The 18921-nt window shown below is 32.1% G+C and overlaps 9 protein-coding genes and 1 non-coding gene across 10 annotated transcripts, besides 2 other annotated features; 3 read left to right on the top strand and 7 right to left on the bottom strand.

Moving 5' to 3' along the window:
* Positions 1-350: 350 nt before the first annotated feature.
* Positions 351-1403, top strand: TVAGG3_0381760 (uncharacterized protein; the record flags this gene model as incomplete). Its single annotated transcript, XM_001583151.2, has 1 exon — positions 351-1355. The coding sequence occupies one exon, from the start codon at positions 351-353 to the stop codon at positions 1353-1355; it is 1005 nt and encodes a 334-aa protein (XP_001583201.1).
* Positions 1404-1701: 298 nt separating this feature from the next.
* TVAGG3_0381750 (palmitoyl-(protein) hydrolase protein) lies at positions 1702-2811 on the bottom strand (the record flags this gene model as incomplete). The annotated part of the gene is made up of 1 exon (XM_001583152.1): positions 1702-2811. The coding sequence occupies one exon, from the start codon at positions 2809-2811 to the stop codon at positions 1702-1704; it is 1110 nt and encodes a 369-aa protein (XP_001583202.1).
* An 815-nt stretch (positions 2812-3626) lies between these two features.
* Positions 3627-4012: a mobile genetic element.
* Positions 4013-4812: 800 nt separating this feature from the next.
* TVAGG3_0381730 (coiled-coil domain-containing protein 189 family) lies at positions 4813-5875 on the bottom strand (the record flags this gene model as incomplete). Its single annotated transcript, XM_001583153.1, has 1 exon — positions 4860-5864. The coding sequence occupies one exon, from the start codon at positions 5862-5864 to the stop codon at positions 4860-4862; it is 1005 nt and encodes a 334-aa protein (XP_001583203.1).
* Positions 5876-6192: 317 nt separating this feature from the next.
* On the bottom strand, positions 6193-7325 carry TVAGG3_0381720 (uncharacterized protein; the record flags this gene model as incomplete). The annotated part of the gene is made up of 1 exon (XM_001583154.1): positions 6246-7325. The coding sequence occupies one exon, from the start codon at positions 7323-7325 to the stop codon at positions 6246-6248; it is 1080 nt and encodes a 359-aa protein (XP_001583204.1).
* Positions 7326-7470: 145 nt separating this feature from the next.
* TVAGG3_0381710 lies at positions 7471-7542 on the bottom strand. The gene has a single exon. It is a non-coding gene; the product is annotated as a tRNA-Gln (tRNA).
* Positions 7543-8780: 1238 nt separating this feature from the next.
* TVAGG3_0381700 (beta-glucuronidase protein) lies at positions 8781-11045 on the top strand (the record flags this gene model as incomplete). The annotated part of the gene is made up of 1 exon (XM_001583155.1): positions 8909-10741. The coding sequence occupies one exon, from the start codon at positions 8909-8911 to the stop codon at positions 10739-10741; it is 1833 nt and encodes a 610-aa protein (XP_001583205.1).
* A 229-nt stretch (positions 11046-11274) lies between these two features.
* TVAGG3_0381690 (methyltransferase protein) lies at positions 11275-12248 on the top strand (the record flags this gene model as incomplete). The annotated part of the gene is made up of 1 exon (XM_001583156.1): positions 11294-11935. The coding sequence occupies one exon, from the start codon at positions 11294-11296 to the stop codon at positions 11933-11935; it is 642 nt and encodes a 213-aa protein (XP_001583206.1).
* A 78-nt stretch (positions 12249-12326) lies between these two features.
* On the bottom strand, positions 12327-13530 carry TVAGG3_0381680 (phosphoprotein phosphatase protein; the record flags this gene model as incomplete). The annotated part of the gene is made up of 1 exon (XM_001583157.1): positions 12488-13519. One exon carries the CDS (start codon positions 13517-13519, stop codon positions 12488-12490), a length of 1032 nt encoding a protein of 343 aa, XP_001583207.1.
* A 344-nt stretch (positions 13531-13874) lies between these two features.
* TVAGG3_0381670 (uncharacterized protein) lies at positions 13875-16407 on the bottom strand (the record flags this gene model as incomplete). The annotated part of the gene is made up of 1 exon (XM_001583158.1): positions 13988-16189. The coding sequence occupies one exon, from the start codon at positions 16187-16189 to the stop codon at positions 13988-13990; it is 2202 nt and encodes a 733-aa protein (XP_001583208.1).
* A 106-nt stretch (positions 16408-16513) lies between these two features.
* Positions 16514-17775: a mobile genetic element.
* A 177-nt stretch (positions 17776-17952) lies between these two features.
* On the bottom strand, positions 17953-18774 carry TVAGG3_0381650 (cardiolipin synthase protein; the record flags this gene model as incomplete). Its single annotated transcript, XM_001583159.1, has 1 exon — positions 18120-18704. The coding sequence occupies one exon, from the start codon at positions 18702-18704 to the stop codon at positions 18120-18122; it is 585 nt and encodes a 194-aa protein (XP_001583209.1).
* Positions 18775-18921: the final 147 nt, after the last annotated feature.

Below are 18921 nucleotides of genomic sequence, written 5' to 3'. Positions count from 1 at the left end.
CAAAATTCAACTCAAAATTCAATACAGCAAGAATTTCTATTTTAAAAATTATTTTTACTTCCTCGACGATTAATTCACGATAACTTCTGACACCCTATTTGTGACGCCGACCCATTGAATTTTTCCTAATTAACGGTGGCGTCATGACGTAAACATTTCAAAATTGAGAGGTTTACGTCATGACGCCATGTGACGCCATCCCCTGCAATGCCCATTAGAATTTATGTGATATATTGGTGTTACGAACTATTTAACGATTAAAAACAAATTGAATGTGTATTTATAATATTATTTTATGTTCCTTTTAGATTTGAATTCATAAGATTTTCAACTGCAAAAAGTGACAAACGATGTCGTATTTTGACACCACAACTGGCTATAATTTCAGTGCAATTTCTGATAAATGGTATGACGTTTGTCACACAAAAGCCAGGGGCGGCATGATTGGGATAACAGAAACTTATCGCAGAACTATTCATTATGATGCTATTGTTACAATCATTGCAATTATATTAATTATTTTACCCATGTTATTCAAAATTTATGGATTCGGTCTTCAAACGCAATTACGAAACTTTTATAATAGATTAGTACTTAATTTTTGCTTTTATGAAAATCTTATTGGACTCGGAGCTCTTGTTTGTTCAATATTTCACATATATATAAACCAGCAACCAGCTTGTTTAAGGTGGGATAAAAATAAAACGTATTTCCTTCGTGGACAGTTCAGAAGTCCTTCTCCAGATCTTGTTACAATGACAATTCTAGCTTCCGCTATAATTTCATACACCCCAAAGTTCAAAATCGCAAGATATTCAATTGCAACAATAATTTTAGTTTTAGATATCTTCGCTCAAATATACGGTGGTCTATCATCATATGCTGGTGCGGTTTCTTCTGTAGCTCTTGAATTTTGGGTCATTTGTTTTTCAAAATTTGTTCCACCATGTACTTTTACAGCTTTTAATATTGTAGTTATTATATTGGCTCTTTCAGCAGTAATATACAGCTCTATAAAATTTGAATACGACGCAGATAATAATAGAGATTCACATTATCTTGCCATTCGAGGAATGCTTGCTGCAATTATGGCTCAAGTATTCTATGTTAACTACGGATTGTCGCGCGAAGACTTTAATTGGATGGGTTCTGATTGGACTGAAGAATTAGAAGAAAATGATTCCGATAGTGGAGCAGAAATTCCTAAAATGGATACTGGTGCAAAAACAGTTGATTTTGGTAAAGTTCTGAACGGTGATCTTTATTGTGGTTGCATAGATTTCATAATTTTCTTATCTGGTAACATTTTCTTGGGAATGTACCCTAATATGCATGGTTATTCATTCTTTAACTAACTGTTTGCGAAATTTAATTTTAATTCTTAAAAAATTGTTTCTCTTTCATTTTAAAATCTCTATTTTCTTTTTATTTTAAACCGCATATGCGTTCTACATGAACAAACGGAATCACATTAAGTTTTATAAAAATATCAAGAAAAATAACAATCTTAAAGCTTATAAATTTGACACCAAGCTCTATTTTCTCTTATTTAAAGCTGATTTTGCTATTAAGTTTTTGTTGATTAAAGATTCAAAATTCAAATTGACTTATTATTGTAGTATAGAGTTAATAAATAAATTTTGTTTTAGTACTATAAACATTTATATCATTTTTACTAACATAACATACAAAATACAACATTTAATTTTCTTCACTCTTTCCTACGACAGGAATAGTTTCTATACTTGGTGGCAGTTCCTCAGATAACTGTTCAGTTGGATGTCCAGGAGGTGGTGCTTGAGGAATATCCTGTGCCAAAGCTGGATTTTCTACCTTTTTTGCGAGTTCTTTATCAAGGCTTTCTTGGATACTTCGATCAATATCCTCTAAAATAACATCTTGTATTCCAGAGTGTAACTCTGAGCTGGTGAATATTGAATCATAATACCTTTTCACTGGTTTAATTCCAAGTTTTCTATATATAAATCTTGATGCAGTTTCATACCACTGATATGGTCTGACACTATTGTGTCGTGCATCGAACAAATATAGCTGTTTGTCGGCAAAGCCATAAGAATCAAATAAGTGTTGAGCTTGTGATGGGCTAACAAACGTGTCTTGTTTGCCATGTCCCATCAATAGAGGTGTAGATGAGTATGGTACTTCACTTAAAGGATATGGAGAAATGATATTTGTATGTAACATTTTTCTTGCTTGATATTTAACAAATGGTTCGAATAACGAGATTGCAAATCTCGGAATACCGTTTTGGTCTGCTTGATCAAATACGACAGCTTCTGTGTTTTGAAAAGTAGAATCAGAAACGCAACATGCAAACTTGTTTGAAGCAGATACTGAGTGTAGCGCAATAGCAGCACCCATCGATCGTCCCCAAACTGCAAACTTTGTGAAGTGATACTGTTCACCGAGATAATCGTAAGCTGCTAAAACATCTTGAATTCCACTTCCATCAAGCGGAATATACTCGCCTTCCGATATTCCACACCCTGGAAAGTCGAAAGCAAATAATGCTAAATCTTGAGATACCATAAAAGGTACTAAATTTAGGGCCTCAAATTGATTTGTGCCCAAACTGTGTAAATATAATAAACAATTACTTGGCATTGGTGAAGCTCTGTCAATCCATAAGGAGCCAAACAATTTATTCCCGCGAAAATTCTGAAATTCGCAAGATTTCCGAATATAAACATTTTTATTTGTCGTGACTACTGAAACTGTTCTATTGTTATCGTATGTATGGCGTGGAGGACGGAAGCTAACGTCCACTAGCCATTTCACGACGCTTTTCATTTAAAAATTAACGTACATCTTTCAAAAACTTAAATCCATTTATGATCGATTATTTGCTTAGCATTCATTGTTGTGACCAAATTGCTTACAGTCAAATTTTCACAAAATATCAAGGATATTCAAATTTTAACGAAGCTGCATCGTTTTAGTAAAAGCATTCCTAATGTCAATATTAATGAATTTTGTTGCATGCTAAGTAGTGTCAACGATAGAAATTGAGAGCCTGTTAATCGTCGAGGAAGTACGATTATTTTTTGGGCGAAAAGTATCTTAAAATATGATTATTAATATGTTTTTAAAATAAAAAATTTGAAAGTTAATTTGAGATTCTCATATAATTTTTTGAATGAAAAAAATAAATATAGTCTATATGAGTTTTTGAATAATCACACTTGAGATATATCTAAAAAATAATTAAAAATAGAGTTTGAGAAGACTTTTCAAGGTGTAATGAAAAGTGTGATATAGAAAATAATTATAGATATTTTAATTTTATATATTGTGCTAAGCATTATATTAAATTTTTAGGAAAAACACTTTTCATAAGTATTCAATATTTGAAAATACGCTCCAAAAAAGAATAGATTCTTTTATATTCGCTTATATAAAAGGAGACTCTCTATCAGATGCGAATGCCTGAATTCAGCACCTCTGATAGAGAGTTTCCTCTTATATAAGCAAATCTTTTTCATTCGTTTTTGTTAATATAAAAACATCAAAATCTACCAATATGAGAAATTAAACCCTGCGAGGCACCAGTCTAGAACTGGCACTTCGCAGGGTTGAATTTCTCTTGACAAAATACAATAATCAAATGCTCCAAAGTTTTCAAATTTTTATTAGGAATAGGAGCCTACAAAGCACTGATTATATATCAGTGCCTGGTAGGCTCCTATTCCTTCTCTAAATGGGAGAAACTTTGTTTGAATAAGATAACATGCGAACAAAGTTTCTCCCATTTAGAGTGGGATTTGGAGGGTGGGAGGTACATAGATAGACTATGTATCTCTCACCCTCCAATTCCCTCGGAAAGTTCGAAAACTTTGGTGCAATCAGCAACGATTGCACCAAAGTTTTTGCGTTTAATTGAAGGAATTGCTCTTTATGATATATACGGTTACAATGCATATATCATAAGGAGCAATTCCTTCCAGATATCTGGCAAACTTGCTCGCAATGGTTCACAATTGCGAACAAGTTTTGTCATTTCTCATATTGGTAGATTTTGATGTTTTTATATTAACAAAAACGAATGAAAAAGATTTGCTTATATAAGAGGAAACTCTCTATCAGAGGTGCTGAATTCAGGCATTCGCATCTGATAGAGAGTCTCCTTTTATATAAGCGAATATAAAAGAATCTATTCTTTTTTGGAGCGTATTTTCAAATATTGAATACTTATGAAAAGTGTTTTTCCTAAAAATCTCAGAATATATTTACAATAGTAAAATAAATAAGATATTTAAATTTATTTTTAAATGCTTTTTTTTATATGAGATTCTCAAAAGTTATATCAAAAGTCTGTTTTTTCTAAAATCTAATATCATAATCTATTTCTCATTTTAAGTACATCTTAATTCATTTTATTTTCTATATTTTTTCAATATTTTTGAGGGAATTGTGTTGCTTCCCCGACGATAAAATTGAGAGGTTTACACATTGACACTACTTAGCATGCAACAATTTCACGTCCAAAAAATCATGAATTTGCATTTTTTGAAAAATCTTGATCGAAAAAGGTTAGAAGGTTGAAATTATACTTCGAACTTAAAAACATATGTACTAATTTGTATTTGGGATATACGTTTCTGAATATGGTTGTCATACTATGGTTTCCATGATTTCAATCAGGAAATTCATATGTTACTTATATTCCAAATAATGAAAAACCTCGATATTTTACATGTCTTAATGATTGTGATTAAAGAATCTAAGAGATGTTCAATATTTAAAACAATTATAAGAAAAAATTTTAAAAATAGTATGATTTTTCAGAAGATAAAACAATACAGTATAGTTTAATTGAACACATGATAAGATAATAGTTCTTATTTCCTTCCGCTTCTCACAGCTTTCTTTGGTGTCGTAATTTGTCTATCATTTGCTTTAATTTCGATCTCTTTGATCTTACCAATAAGCAAATGCTCCTTTTCATCGAATTCTTGGACGAATTTTTCATGCATCTTGAATAATGTTTCACGGAGAATGTCAATAGGAACTTCAGGTCCTCTGTCTTCAGCCTCAAGCTGTGAAGGAGCTGTTCCTGCAGCAGGTTCTGCTTGATTTGATTTCTGTTCAGAATCTCTTTGAGATGAAAGTGGAGATTGTCCTGGAGTAGGTGCAACATTGCGAGCATGTAATGACCCTGTCCTTCCTGATTCTTTTCTGGATGAATTGGGTGGTTTGACTTCTTCGACTGGAATCTCCAATTTTTCTTCCGGAAGATTTGAATGATCTACCTCCATCTCCATTTCTGCTAATGCAGGGAGCGTTTGCGATGGAATGGATACTGGGGTTATTGATTGGAATGACATTATATGTCTTTTAGATAAACAATTTTGAATTAATTTAACATTTCTGAAGTATGAATTAATAAAGAAGTCGTGAATAAGTTTAACATCTGGTAAATCGAAGATTCCCGATGAATGAGGAGGTCTTTCAACCGAATGTTTCAATAAAATTCTTTCGTACTGTCTATATAATTTTTCTGGTTCGTAATGTGATTGAATAATTGCTTGCTGAAGGAATGTAATATAAATTGTTAAGAAAACAATTGATTTTGCATATGGAAAAGTATTATCTGCTGTAAAAAGAATTGCATCGTGAATCATATCAATCATTACTTCTCTAGCTTCTTCATTTATCTCGCTCATTTCATTTTGAACATAAGAATCGACTTGAAAAAGAAATTGAATTCTTGCACGATACATTTGCTGATCAGGGCATGAATTAATACTATTTAAGTTTTGCGCTGTAATAACTGGTGAAATTAATGACTTCTCGTTGACGAACTTATCAATTGCGTTCGCCTCGTCTTCATTTAGATCCATCATCTTAATTAAACGTATACCTCAAAAAGTGTCATGTACTCGTTGATATTACATTTTTGTAAAATCACAAAATATGTGATGAAACCGATAAGTACGTTGATTTTACACATGATTTATAATTGAATTTCTATTGGCAGCCTTTTATCAAAAGATAAATTTTCTTCAAGGATAATATTTATTGATGAATATTTCATTGTATCAGGAATCTATACTATCACTAGTCAATTTGGTCATTTTATCCACAAAAATATTTATATTTTTTTAATATGATCAAAATGAAAGCCAATGGAGCTTATCTATATGATATAAATGAAAAGTTTGTGATTGTCAAATAATGAACGAACAACAAATATTTAATATCAAAATAAAATAAAATTAAAAAAATTAAGCCAATGTCTTCATTGGTGTTCCATCGTTTGTCATAAATGTACCGCGATTATCACCTCTTTCTCCAAGGATCAATTTCTTTACTGGCTCCTTTAATTCTGTACTATTGACTTCTTTAGTTTCTTCCACTTCTTCTGCCTTTGTTTCATCTTGTTTGTTTTCTTCATGGTGCTCTTCTTCCTCTGTTTGTTTCTTCTCATTGTCATTTTCGTTTTTGGTTTCTTCTTCTGCATGTTCTTCTTCCTCTTCTGGTTCAATACCATTAAGCTGTTGAATGATAACATTGATCTTATCTGATTGGTCGAATATGACTTTTTGAAGATTCTCAACCATTTCATCTTCACTTTCTTCGATTTGGTTTATTTCTTCTTGAGCTGCTTCGGATTCTTTCTGTATATCTTCAATTTCTTGCTGGAACTTATCTGTTGCTGTCTCTGGGTCTTCTTGAAGGAAATTAAACGCTACTTCCTCATTTTGAAGCTTAACTTCGGATTTTCTATATGAAACGAGCTTATCTACAATTGATGCTAAATCTTGTTGTAGGCTACCAATGGCCATGTTATGATTATCACGATCATTAATTTCATTTCTGACTCTGTTTAGCTCTGTAGAAACAATTTTCTCACCTTCACGAACAGCTCTAGCTTGTTTAAGTAATCTTTGATGTTCGAGGTAATAAATTTTAACTTCAGTTTGCAATTCATCAGAAACTGCAAATCTATCGGATGTAACCATTTTTTCAAGTTCAGCTTTCTTGGCTTGCAAGATATTTTGTAATACATTTACTGTATCTTGAAGGCGATCAATCTGTGATTTGCTAGCTGTTTGAATTTTTTGATTTTCAGACGTTGTATCTTTAAAAACTTTTTCAATTGTTGCATTTCTTTCATTCAATATCTGCTTCATTCGAACAACACGCGATTTCAGTTGTAACTTCTCTTGTTCCATCTTTTGAATTTTAAGTTTCAAAGCTTGAACTTCTTCAGCCGAAACATGACGTTGTCCTCTATTTCCATTCAATCCTGGGAGTGCTGAGGTCCTGTATTGATTGTTTTGAGTCCGAACTGTTGATTTCATCAAATAAGTAGAATAAAAAACGTAGATTTTGTAAACTATTCATTTATATCAAAATGTATAAAAATTGAAATAAAATAGTAGTTCTATGATCACATAATATATTTTATAATTCAAAAAAATTTAGGAAAATTAAAAAGAAAAATTTTGGTTCCACCAGGAATCGAACCTGGATTTAGGGATTCAGAGTCCCCAGTGATAGCCATTACACTATGGAACCTTCACATTTGCCAAATAATTTATTTATTTTTATGTAAATGAATTATTCATTCTTCTTACTTTTATCTTCTATCTGTTAGAACTTTCTTAGTTTTCCTTTGGAAGGAAAAATTTTGTGGATTTTGCCCTATTACCATATGATTCATAATATTTTAATATTTCAATATTCAATACATGGGTCTGGTATATGATCATATGTCTAACTTCATTCAATAGCATTTTGTGCATATGGAATCTATTCTATGAATCTGAAGAAATATTAAGGAAGTTTTCATATTTCAATAGTTGTTTATAAAGATGCTATTTAAAAAACTGTACTATTTGCGATTGTAATACTCGTTTAAAAGATATTAATTAATAAGCAAGTAAAAAAAGATTTTAACAAATTTAATAAATTTGATAACGCAAACATAAAAATGAACGAACAGCAGCAAAGTGCTATTCTGCTCGCGTCTCATTTTCTAGACGTCTGACGTGAACGATAAGTCTGCGATTTGGATTGTTAATTTTGGCATTGTGTTCATCGGATACTAACTGGGGCATTTCGTTTTCATTGAGTTTTACCATTTCTGCATAAACTGTTGCTACTCCAAACAGAACGAAAAGGAGAAGCAGCATTTTTTGATTTTTTATCGTACTTTACAAATTCGAAATTTATAAATTCATAAATGGAATTAAACAATGGTATACTTATATGCTAAATATGAAAATTTTAGACTAAACTCTTCGGAAAATCATTGATGGAACATCAAAAGAAATGATTGAAACTGATATTAGGCAAAATACAGACATATTGGTATTAACTTATGATATGCACAGGAAATGGGGCAAGTTTCACCTATTCATTAAACTTATCTCGATGAAGAAGACGCAATGATTTTGAATTTACATTCATAAAAGAATATTTAACACCCTCTCAATCAAACAGAATCATACTTGAGAAATTTTACACTTAACTTGTTTTAATTTCGCGTTCATATTTACTTTTTGCCATTGAAAATCCAATTCGGTCACAATAATGTCAAGACTGCTGTTAAGTATGCAAAACAATTGTAAATCTGATAGATGCTGATTGTTATATATGCATACTCCATGAATGCAAAGAAAAAGTGGGTATGATTATGGAATTGAATGTTAATTTAATAATAATGAGCCATTGGATCAACCATACTCTGTGATGCAGAATCTTTTCTTGTTATTCATTAAATTTCATCATTTCGCGATAATTGTTTGATGTTCTCGGCAAATAGTCTGAATTTCTTGATCAATTTTCATACATCTTAATTCTCACGTAATTATAGGTGTTTTTGACACGAGAGTAAATCGGATCAACTTTTTCCTGATCAAATCTGACAAAAAAAAGTATTATGAAGTCTTGCTTGATTATTATACCTCTAATAATAACTTTTGCGATCGCTTACTGCTACTTCCAGGATTTCTACATACCTTCATCAACGATGATTAATATTCTCACTACATGGGGCGAAAATTTGGATATCAAAAATGTTTTACCAGAATATCCACGTCCACAGTTCGCACGTAGCTCATATTTCAATTTAAATGGTGAATGGGAATACGCCATACGAAATGAAAAAGAAAATGAACCTAAAAACTATGATGGAATCATAATAGTACCTTTCTCGCCAGAAAGTAACCTTTCAAGAGTTGGCAAGCAACTTACAGCAAAAGAGAAATTATACTATAAGCGTAATTTTACACTTCCTGCAGGATTTAATAAAGGAAGAATTTTATTGAATTTCGGAGCAGTCGACCAGACATGCGAAGTCAAGATAAACGGTAATACTGTCGGATCTCATGACGGTGGCTACCTTCCATTTACATTTGATATCACAGATTTCTTAAAAGAAGGAGAAAACTTAATTCAAGTTACTGTTGTTGATAAACTCGATAAAGATGGTGCTGCTTTCGGCAAACAAACCATGAACAGAGGTGGAATCTGGTATACTGCAACAAGTGGCATTTGGCAAACAGTTTGGATCGAATCGGTTCCGAAAACTTACCTTAAATCTGTTAAAATTACTCCTGAATACGATAATTCGTCTGTATTATTTATTGCTGATGCAATTAATGATGCAGAAGGTACTATTACCATATTAAATGGTACAGAAATTATTGCATCGGGAACTTTCAAGAATGGAGCCGAAACGCGTATCAAACTCCCATCATTTATCAGTTGGTCACCAGAAAACCCACATCTTTACACAGTTAAATACAAATACGGAGAAGATGAAGTCGAATCTTACTTCGGAATGCGTAAGTTCTCAATTGAAACAATCGATGGAATACCACGTCTTATCCTCAATAACAAGCCATATTTCCACAACGGTCTTCTTGATCAAGGTTATTGGTCAGATGGAATTTACACGGCTCCATCAGATGAAGCACTCATTTACGATATCAAACAGATGAAGTCTCTTGGATTTAACATGCTTAGAAAGCATATCAAGGTCGAACCAATGAGATGGTATTATCATTGCGACAAACTCGGAATGCTTGTATGGCAAGATGCTGTTTCTGGTGGAGAATTACCATATTCAGCATTTATCATACAAATCTTCCCATTCGGAATGGGACACGACACGATTTCGGATAGTCATTACGGATGGTTCCACCGCGACTCTAAAATTGGTCGTGATAATTACTACAGAGATTTGAAAGGAATGATCGAGCTTTTGTACAACTGTCCTTGCATTTCTACATGGGTTCCATTCAATGAAGGCTGGGGCCAATTCGATGCAAAGAAAGCAGTTGAGTTAATTACAGATCTCGATAAGACAAGACACATCGACCATGCAAGTGGTTGGCACGATCAAAAAGCCGGAGATTTCAAATCATTACACATCTACTTCAAGCCTGTAACATTCAAGAAGGATAAAATTGGCAGACCAATTGTCCTCTCAGAGTTTGGTGGCTACTCGTATGCTGTAAAAGACCATTTGGCCACAACATATCAATTTGGCTACGCAAAGTATGAAAGTCAAGAAAAACTGAATGACGCATTAGAGAAACTGTATACAACAGAAATTATTCCACAGATTCCAAATGGTCTTTCTGCTTCTGTTTACACACAAGTCTCTGATGTCGAAGACGAAGTCAATGGACTTCTCACTTACGACAGAAAGGTTTGCAAAGCAGATCCAGAGCGCTTCCGTAACTTCACTAGCAAGTTAGTCTTATGAATTTTATAATAAAATTTTTAGTTTTAATTAATTTGATTGATCACCTCTGAAATTGAAATACTAACTGTATAAAGGTTATATCTAATGAGATCAAAAAACTATGGGTAAAAAATATTTAATCTGAAATTTCATTCATTGTTTTGGTATCTATCAGTAAGAAATTTGAGTAATACTTTTGTCTGCAAGTATGGTTCGTAAGTTAATTTGTAAATCGAACACGTATGGTTTTATGACCAATTCTAATTTAATAGTTTCTTTAAACATGACATATGAAACTGAATCCTTTCTTGTATGCCAGCATATTCATTACAATGAAATTCTTGGATAATAAGTCTATAGAAGAAAATCAAAACAGATTGGTCAATAAAAAATGTTGAAAAAATGTATTTTAAAGTAATATTAATTATATCATATTTTAAAGTATTTTTAGACGTAATCTGTTTTTTATGGGTTTATTTCCTATCAAATTTCAATAAAATTTTCCATCGTCAATTCCATAAATTGAAGTATTTCATAGAAAAAATTGAAGCAAAGAAAAAGCCTTTTCATACCATGGCTAAAGTAGACTTCACTGCAGAAGACAATAGGCTGTATTCAAAGCCAGAATGGTGGGATCAAGAATACAAAAAATGCGATCCAAACCAACATTATGAGTGGCTTACTGGTCCAAAAGATGCAAATTTCTTAAAATGCATTCTTAGTTATCTTAAAGATCCAAATATGAAGATCCCTAACGTAGGTTGCGGAATTTCGCACATCCAAGATGTCATTTACGATCAAGGCTACCATGATATCACCAACATTGATATCTCCCCAACCTGCATCAAAAACATGAAAGATACAGATACAAGAGGTATGAAATGGGAAGTTGCCGATATTCTTCAGCCATTCCCATTCGAACCAGAATTATTTGATCTTGTTATCGACAAAGCTACACTTGATGCCGTCATTTTAAGTGACGCTGATAAATGGGATATTGAAGACTCGGTATATGAAATCCCAACTAAGTACTTCCACAACGTTGCCAAAATTTTGAAGCCAGGAGGTACATTTATCCAGATTACATTCGGTATGCCTCATTTCAGAAAGCGTTTATTTGAGAAGAGCGGAGTGAACTGGACTGTTACATCACATGAAATTCAGCCAGATCACTCTTTCGAGTTTTATTGCTATGAGTGTGTGAAAAGTGTTTAATTTTCTTTATATATAGATAAATAGAATTAATATTATTTCCCAAACGTTAAGTATTAGTTACAATTATCAAAATCTCAAATATTTGAGTTATTGAACTTATCTGATTATTAATGTTTACACTAGATAAGATCTTTTAATTGATTGCTCCATTGAATTTTTGAGAAAACAAATTTAATAATGAAGAATTCTTCAATTACAAAACAAACCTCAAACTTGAACAAAGTCAACACTGTGATGTGTACATAGTTCTTATCGCAGTACATGTCTTTCACTAATTTAGCTGTTATAAAGCAAAATTTTATTACAAATCAAATATTTATATGATTAAATATAGTATTTCATAGAAAATCACGATTTAAAAAGGAATGCGAATAGAATTCTTTTTAAAATTAAAACAGATAAAAAATAAAATAAAATTTCAAAAAAATAAGTAAATAAAGTACTGTTGTTATAGAAAGTGGACACGATGTAACATTGAATTGACTAGTTTTGTAGTTCAAATTTGAGATTTTTTTTTGAAAGAAATTGATGAATTGAAATTGTCATGTTCATTTACAGATAGTCAGGTGGGAACTCTTTATTGGGAATTTGAGGAATTTCGTCTGGATTTATGTCGATTTCAGGAGTTCCTGCAGTTTCGTTTCCTAACCACTGTGGATAGCTAAATGGGCCACATTTTCCAGCCCTTAGTATTGATATTTCGTATTTTGTTGTGTCTTTTGGAACATATAAAACTGATCCGTTGTTAAAAGTACTTCCGTAGTCTGTACTTGAGAAGACAGTAAGTAATTTATGTGCGTGTTTCGGTGTGTCGATGTATGGCCAGTCATAACCATGAATACAAGCTTCATGAGCTCGAACAATCATTTGAAGCTTATTTTCTTGTAAGAATTTGTTGACAACACGCCAGCCAAAGTACTGACCAACCTTTCTATCGCTTGGTGCCCATCTTTCGACGTTGGCGCGTGGATCTGACCAAACAAGATCTGAAATTACGGAATTAGGCGAAAACGCTGCCGGTTTTTCGAATTTTTCGATTTCACTGATTTTATTAAGTTTCTTGGAAATGCCGCCGTGAACACAAAAAATCTTATCTTCGATAACTGCAGCGAGAGGCATCTGTTTGAAGACGTTTAAGAAGGCTACGTATATTCCTTTGTTTATCCTGCGCTGTGTTTCTGTCTTGAATCCGTATGATGACGTGAGTTTTTCGCTTTCATGATTTCCTCTGATTAAATATATGCTTGAAGGGTATTTAATTTTGAGGCAGACTAAGAGTAATACGACTTCTATCGAATTTGCTCCTCTGTCAACGTAATCACCAAGGAATAAGTATCTTTTTTGTGGTGGATATCCATTGATACTAAAAATTCTTAATAAATCATCAACATTACCATGTAAATCACCAACTACCATGATGTCTCCATCTAAACGTAATAAAGGTGGATCTTTTCTAAGAACTTTTGCACCATAATCGAGATAATTTTGGACTTGATCTTCATCAAATGTCATCTGAAACATATGAGCACATCTGCAGAGACAAGATATGCGACTTGAAATAATTGAAGAGATAAATGCATCCATTATTGTAAAATTCATAATAAGAAGTGTCAATTTTATGTGACCAATTACATCTATTTGCAACATATTTACATAATTCTGATTACATTCAGAAATAAAGGCAAATATCACAAAAAAACAGAGAATTTGAATAAAATTTTGGTAACCTCGTCAAATGATCTAAAAGAAGCTAATTCTACCTATACTTTATGTTAGAAATTCTTATTTTCATAACAACATAAGAGTATGATGAATAATTTTTGCAATAAGGAATTCAGTCTGAGCTTAAGGATTTCGGAGGAGTACATGCAAGTTTATTTGGTATATATCCTGTTTTATATCATATATTTGAAGATTTCTACAAAATATTAAAGTTTTACGCTGAACATTTTAATTTGTTTTTTATTTAATGGTAAGATGATGTGATGAGTTTGTATAAAAACAGTTTTGTTTATAATCATAGTTAATAAAATAAAAGTCAATAAAATAATATCAATTCTTTCCTTTCTTGTATTTATCAATATCTAAAACGATTGCAGATAATTTCTGGTTATACATGTGTCCCATTGTTGTATTCCTTAATCCGTAAGCGAACTCCTCAGCATTTTCTACTGTTTTTGCCATTTTTGACAGCAAATTTTCATCAATTACATTAAAAACAATATCAGAAGCTATAACAATCCACTTATCATCATCAGTCAATTCAGTAGTCTTCATATTCAAGTCGTCATCGCCTCCGAAGACCAACTGATCTCCTAATGCTTGCATAACTCCTAAATTATCTCTACTTCTGTAGAAACTGATACTCCGACGGTCCAATGGTTGACTAGGAGTCCTATTACGCATGGAAAACGTAATATCACCATTCCGATTCAGTTTCAATACGTGGACAGATCCGGTCCTTACAACTGTCACTTTTTCACTGACCAAAGCCAATGCTACTGTTGTTTCTCCTTGAGAAGGCTCTGTATTTACAAGCATCATTGCGTCATCAGATAACTGTTCGAAGGACTGATCATCGAAACTATCTTGTCTTCTGATGAGTTTAGTCAACGCGGCGGCAACTTTTCTCGTCGCTTTTTGGTCACAAGATACATTTAATATTCCGAAAACTCCTCTTTTTGCATCAGCGATAATTTCATCTTCAAAACCGTTTTGTAAACGTTTCCTTTGGGAGTAGGAGACGCAATCGCCACAGTTGATGGAGTGGCAGAACGGTATATCGCTGGGATGTGGTGAAACAACTTCGTTGATCGTAGGAACGGAAATTAAATTAATATCTGTGGCGTTGATATCGAGTTTGACGAGGGATGGTAAGGAAAGTGACCAATCTCCTGAAAGCGGGTTCTTTGCTATGGTGAAAAGTTCTAATTTCGGAGCAAAGAAGTTGGATGGAAGTTTGGAAACGTTGTTTGATGAGATATTGAAGTCTCTGAGTAATGGGAAGTTAGCGTTGTCTGTAATTTCGCTAATGTTATTGCAAGAAAGGTCAATTGAAGTAATAGATGTCGGAAATATCGGCATTTTCGTCAATTTGTTGCAAGAAAAGTTTGCGCGCTGTAATGTTGGTATATAAGGAACAGATTTGATGTTGTTTCCTGGCGCAACAAGAACAATTAATTCTTCATTTCGGATAATTGTGTCTGGAATGCAATCCAAGCCACAGTTCGCCATATACAACTGTTCAAGTGGTATAGGGAACAGGTCAGGAAGCTTCTCAATTGGGTTCTCCGAGATGCAAAAATAAATTAAGGGGGAGGAAGAAATATTCGGGGGGAAGCTCTTAATTTTGTTCCTCGCAACATTCAAATGAACGAGAGTTGCAAGCTTAAACAAATCAGCTGGAAGATGATCGGTGTCGTTATCTGATAAGTCAAGCTTGTAGATCTTTTCGTAGAAGCAATCAGCACGTAATTCTTTGATTCGATTTGAAAATATCGAAAGTTCGGCAATTTCGTTGATACGGAATGCAGGATACTTTTCTAAACAGTTGCGTGAGATCTCTAGTGAGTGTAAATCTGGGGTTTCGCACTCTTCAATTTCAACAATTTCATTTTCGTATAAAATTGCTGTTTGAATCGTAAATGGGAGCTTTCCAACATATGTAAGCTTGTTACATGAGAAGTCTATGTATGTTAAATTTGTATAAGTGTCAAGATCTTTCGGTAAATTTTTGATTGAATTATTCGAGAGTCTGATTTCAATGATAGACATCGGCAATTTCGGAAGTTCTGTAATTGAATTAAATGATGCATCCAAACGTTCAAGATTTGGAGCTAAAACACTTAAATCTGGTAATTCTGTTAATTTATTGCGCGAAATGTCTAACGTTAAAAGAGCAGGGAAAACTATATCTGGTGATATGAATGAAATCTGATTTAAATTTAAGCAAAGCTTAGTAAGTTTTGGATATGCAATTTCGATTGAAGTAATTCTATTAAAATCCATGTAAAGATGCTCTATAGCTGAATTCAGTAAAGGGATATAAGTAAATTGGTTCTGTCCAAAGTCAATTGTCTTAATTGGAGCTTTTTTGAGTGAGCATTTTGAAATTCTATTACCAAATGCGAGTACTTCTTCTAAACTTTGGAGATCTGAAAAGTATTCTGGTATTTCTGTTAAAAAATTGTAAGAAATGTTTAATTGTTTCAAAGATTCATAAGTTTCGAAGATATCTTCTGATTGATTAGGCATATCTTGCAGAGAATTTTTCGATAAATTCAACGTCCGCAGATGCCGTAGATCAGAAGGCAATTCTTGAATTTTATTATTGGATAAATCAAGTATTTCAACTGAAATATCATAATCATCTTCAAATTCAAGAACTTTTATATCTCGTCCTGACAAATCTAAAACTTTAGCTTTTGTATTTGTCACCCGAAAAGGGACCGAAATACTCGGACCCATTTTTTGATGCTACAAAAAACAGAAATGACTGTAATTCTGGTGGATTAGTGTATAGTTTTTGCTAAATTATTTATATTTTAACTTAAAACTGTAAGGGATACTAAAATTATTGGTAAAAAAGGGGGTTGGCGTCCTAAGGCGTCCTAGTGTAAATTTCTCAAAATTGTGATATTTACATCACATTTTTGAGAGGTTTATGGGCGTCCTAAGGGAAAATTGAATAGCTAGGGCGTCCCGAATTTTCATTCTAAGATTTAAATATATTATATACTTAAGTATAATACAAGCAATATAAAAATTAAATTTTTATTATGTTAACTTATAAGAAATTTTTTTGAATTATCGTTGATTTATTGTAATCTTTCCAGGCTATACTTTTGAAATCAACTTTACCTGTCATACGCATTAATGTAGTAGATGTCCAGGTGTAGCTATTATATCCCAGCAACATTAGTATTTTATCATTGTAAGATATCAAAATGAAGCGTTTTTTCAGATATAATTTTTCGTAAATTTTTCAAAAATAAGATGGTAAAAAAGCCTCGACTTGCTCGAAAAATAACAATTTTTTTACTTGTAAAAATAACCCTTTTACAGCATGGGCAGCTATTCAATCACTATTTCTTTTTCTAAAAGTATATTTTTCAAAAAAAATTAAGATCAAATTCGACAATTTCTTGATGAAAGCAAAAATATTACACATACTTCTAGATGCATGGGATAAAATATGCAATTATTCAATCAATTCGCATGATTTGAAAAAAAAATCTAAATTTGATAAAAATGTAGAAATTTTTTATTTTTAACTTGAGATTCGATTTTTTTGATCCGATTTGTGAATTTTTTTTTGATCGGAATTTCAATTAATTTGTTGATCAAAAATGACCTCACAAAAAAAATATCAACTTTTAAAAACAGAAACTTAACATCCTTAGGTCAATGGATTTTGATGTGAGATACATTTAATCTGTTTTTCTTTTTTTATTTTAAATAATTGAATATTTATAGTTGTTATGGGTCTTACATCATGTAAAACGAATTTTCTTAAAGTAAATTTACTTTTTCTTCAATCTTTCTTACATATTTATTAAAAAAAAATTATCCAAAAAAAGATTTTTTAGAATGAAAAAAAATAGAAAAATCTTCATTTATAGTCTTTCTTGAATGTATACGTTTTGATTTTTTTCTTTTTTAAAAAATTCAATTTCTAGAAAAATCGAGAAAAAAATCATTTTCTTCTATTTTTTTTAGGACGCCATACCCATTGAAATCTCCTCTCAGGACGCCATAAACTATTCAATTATGGTGTAAACTTCTCAAAAATTGAATAGTTTACATCAGGACGCCTTAGGACGCCAACCCTTTACGCGCCCAAATTATTCATGAAATAATTTTCATAACATGATATTGCTTGTAATATTTGACAATGAAAGCATGCAGGAATTTAAATATAATTCATGGTTTAGGGGCTCACATTTTAAACAATATTTTTAAAAAAATAATTTCTGATGATTTTGAGGAATAAACATAGAAATTGATACTTATGCATGATAAAATTATGATTTATAGAAGTATGCCATATAGTTTCCACTCAATTAGATTGATGACGTTTCTAGTGTGAAAATTAGGAATAGCAATATATAATATAGAGTGTATTGACTGTTCATTGGGTTATAATAAACGGAAATGTTTTATTTTGAAAATACAAGACAAAAATTTATATATCAGCAAGAACCTGACGATAATCTATGATATACTTAACACCAGAGAATGCTGTCATGAATGTTGCAATAGCAAAAAGAGCAATTCCTAATTTGTGTAAATAATCTAGAATTTTGGAGGAAACAAGATCAGGATAGTCTTTGATAAGTGTAAACCAAATGAGGAGTGTGATCGAAGAAATCATTTGAATCACAGTTTTAATTTTGCCGGCTTTCTCTGCTGCAATTACAATTGAACGAGTAGCCGCAACTGCTCTAAGTGCTGTAATAAGGAACTCTCGAAGAAGAATTAGGATGATGAAAAACAGTGTCCAGTGAGGAACGATATTTAATAACAGCATTGTAATGAAAAGCCCAATCATAAAGATCTTATCTGTAACTGCATCAACAAATGCGCCTAGTGATGAGCAAATATGGAGTTTTCTTGCAAGATATCCGTCAAGCCAATCTGTCCATGCACCAAAGAAGAAGATAATGGTTGCAATTGTCGCAGAATATGGTTTCTTTGAGTAAAGAAAGGCTACTATCATGAAGAGCATTGGAATTCTAGAAAGCGTGATAGCGTTTGCAATATTCACCATATTTATTTTGCCAAAATTTTTATGCAAATTTAGACTCGATTTCAATTTCATTGGGTTTTTATCAATGAATATGATCATAGATTAGAAAAACTCTATGAAATTTTTTGTAATGTGTGATTACAAAATTTTTCATTCCAAACACAGGGTGTCTTAAGGATAAAATCTTATCTTTGTCTAAAATAATGGATATGGCAGCATCCAATATATTACTCATAAC

This window comes from Trichomonas vaginalis, chromosome V (assembly GCF_026262505.1).
Source record: "Trichomonas vaginalis G3 chromosome V, whole genome shotgun sequence".
NCBI lineage: Eukaryota > Parabasalia > Trichomonadida > Trichomonadidae > Trichomonas > Trichomonas vaginalis.
This window is presented reverse-complemented; position numbering and strand designations above follow the sequence as displayed.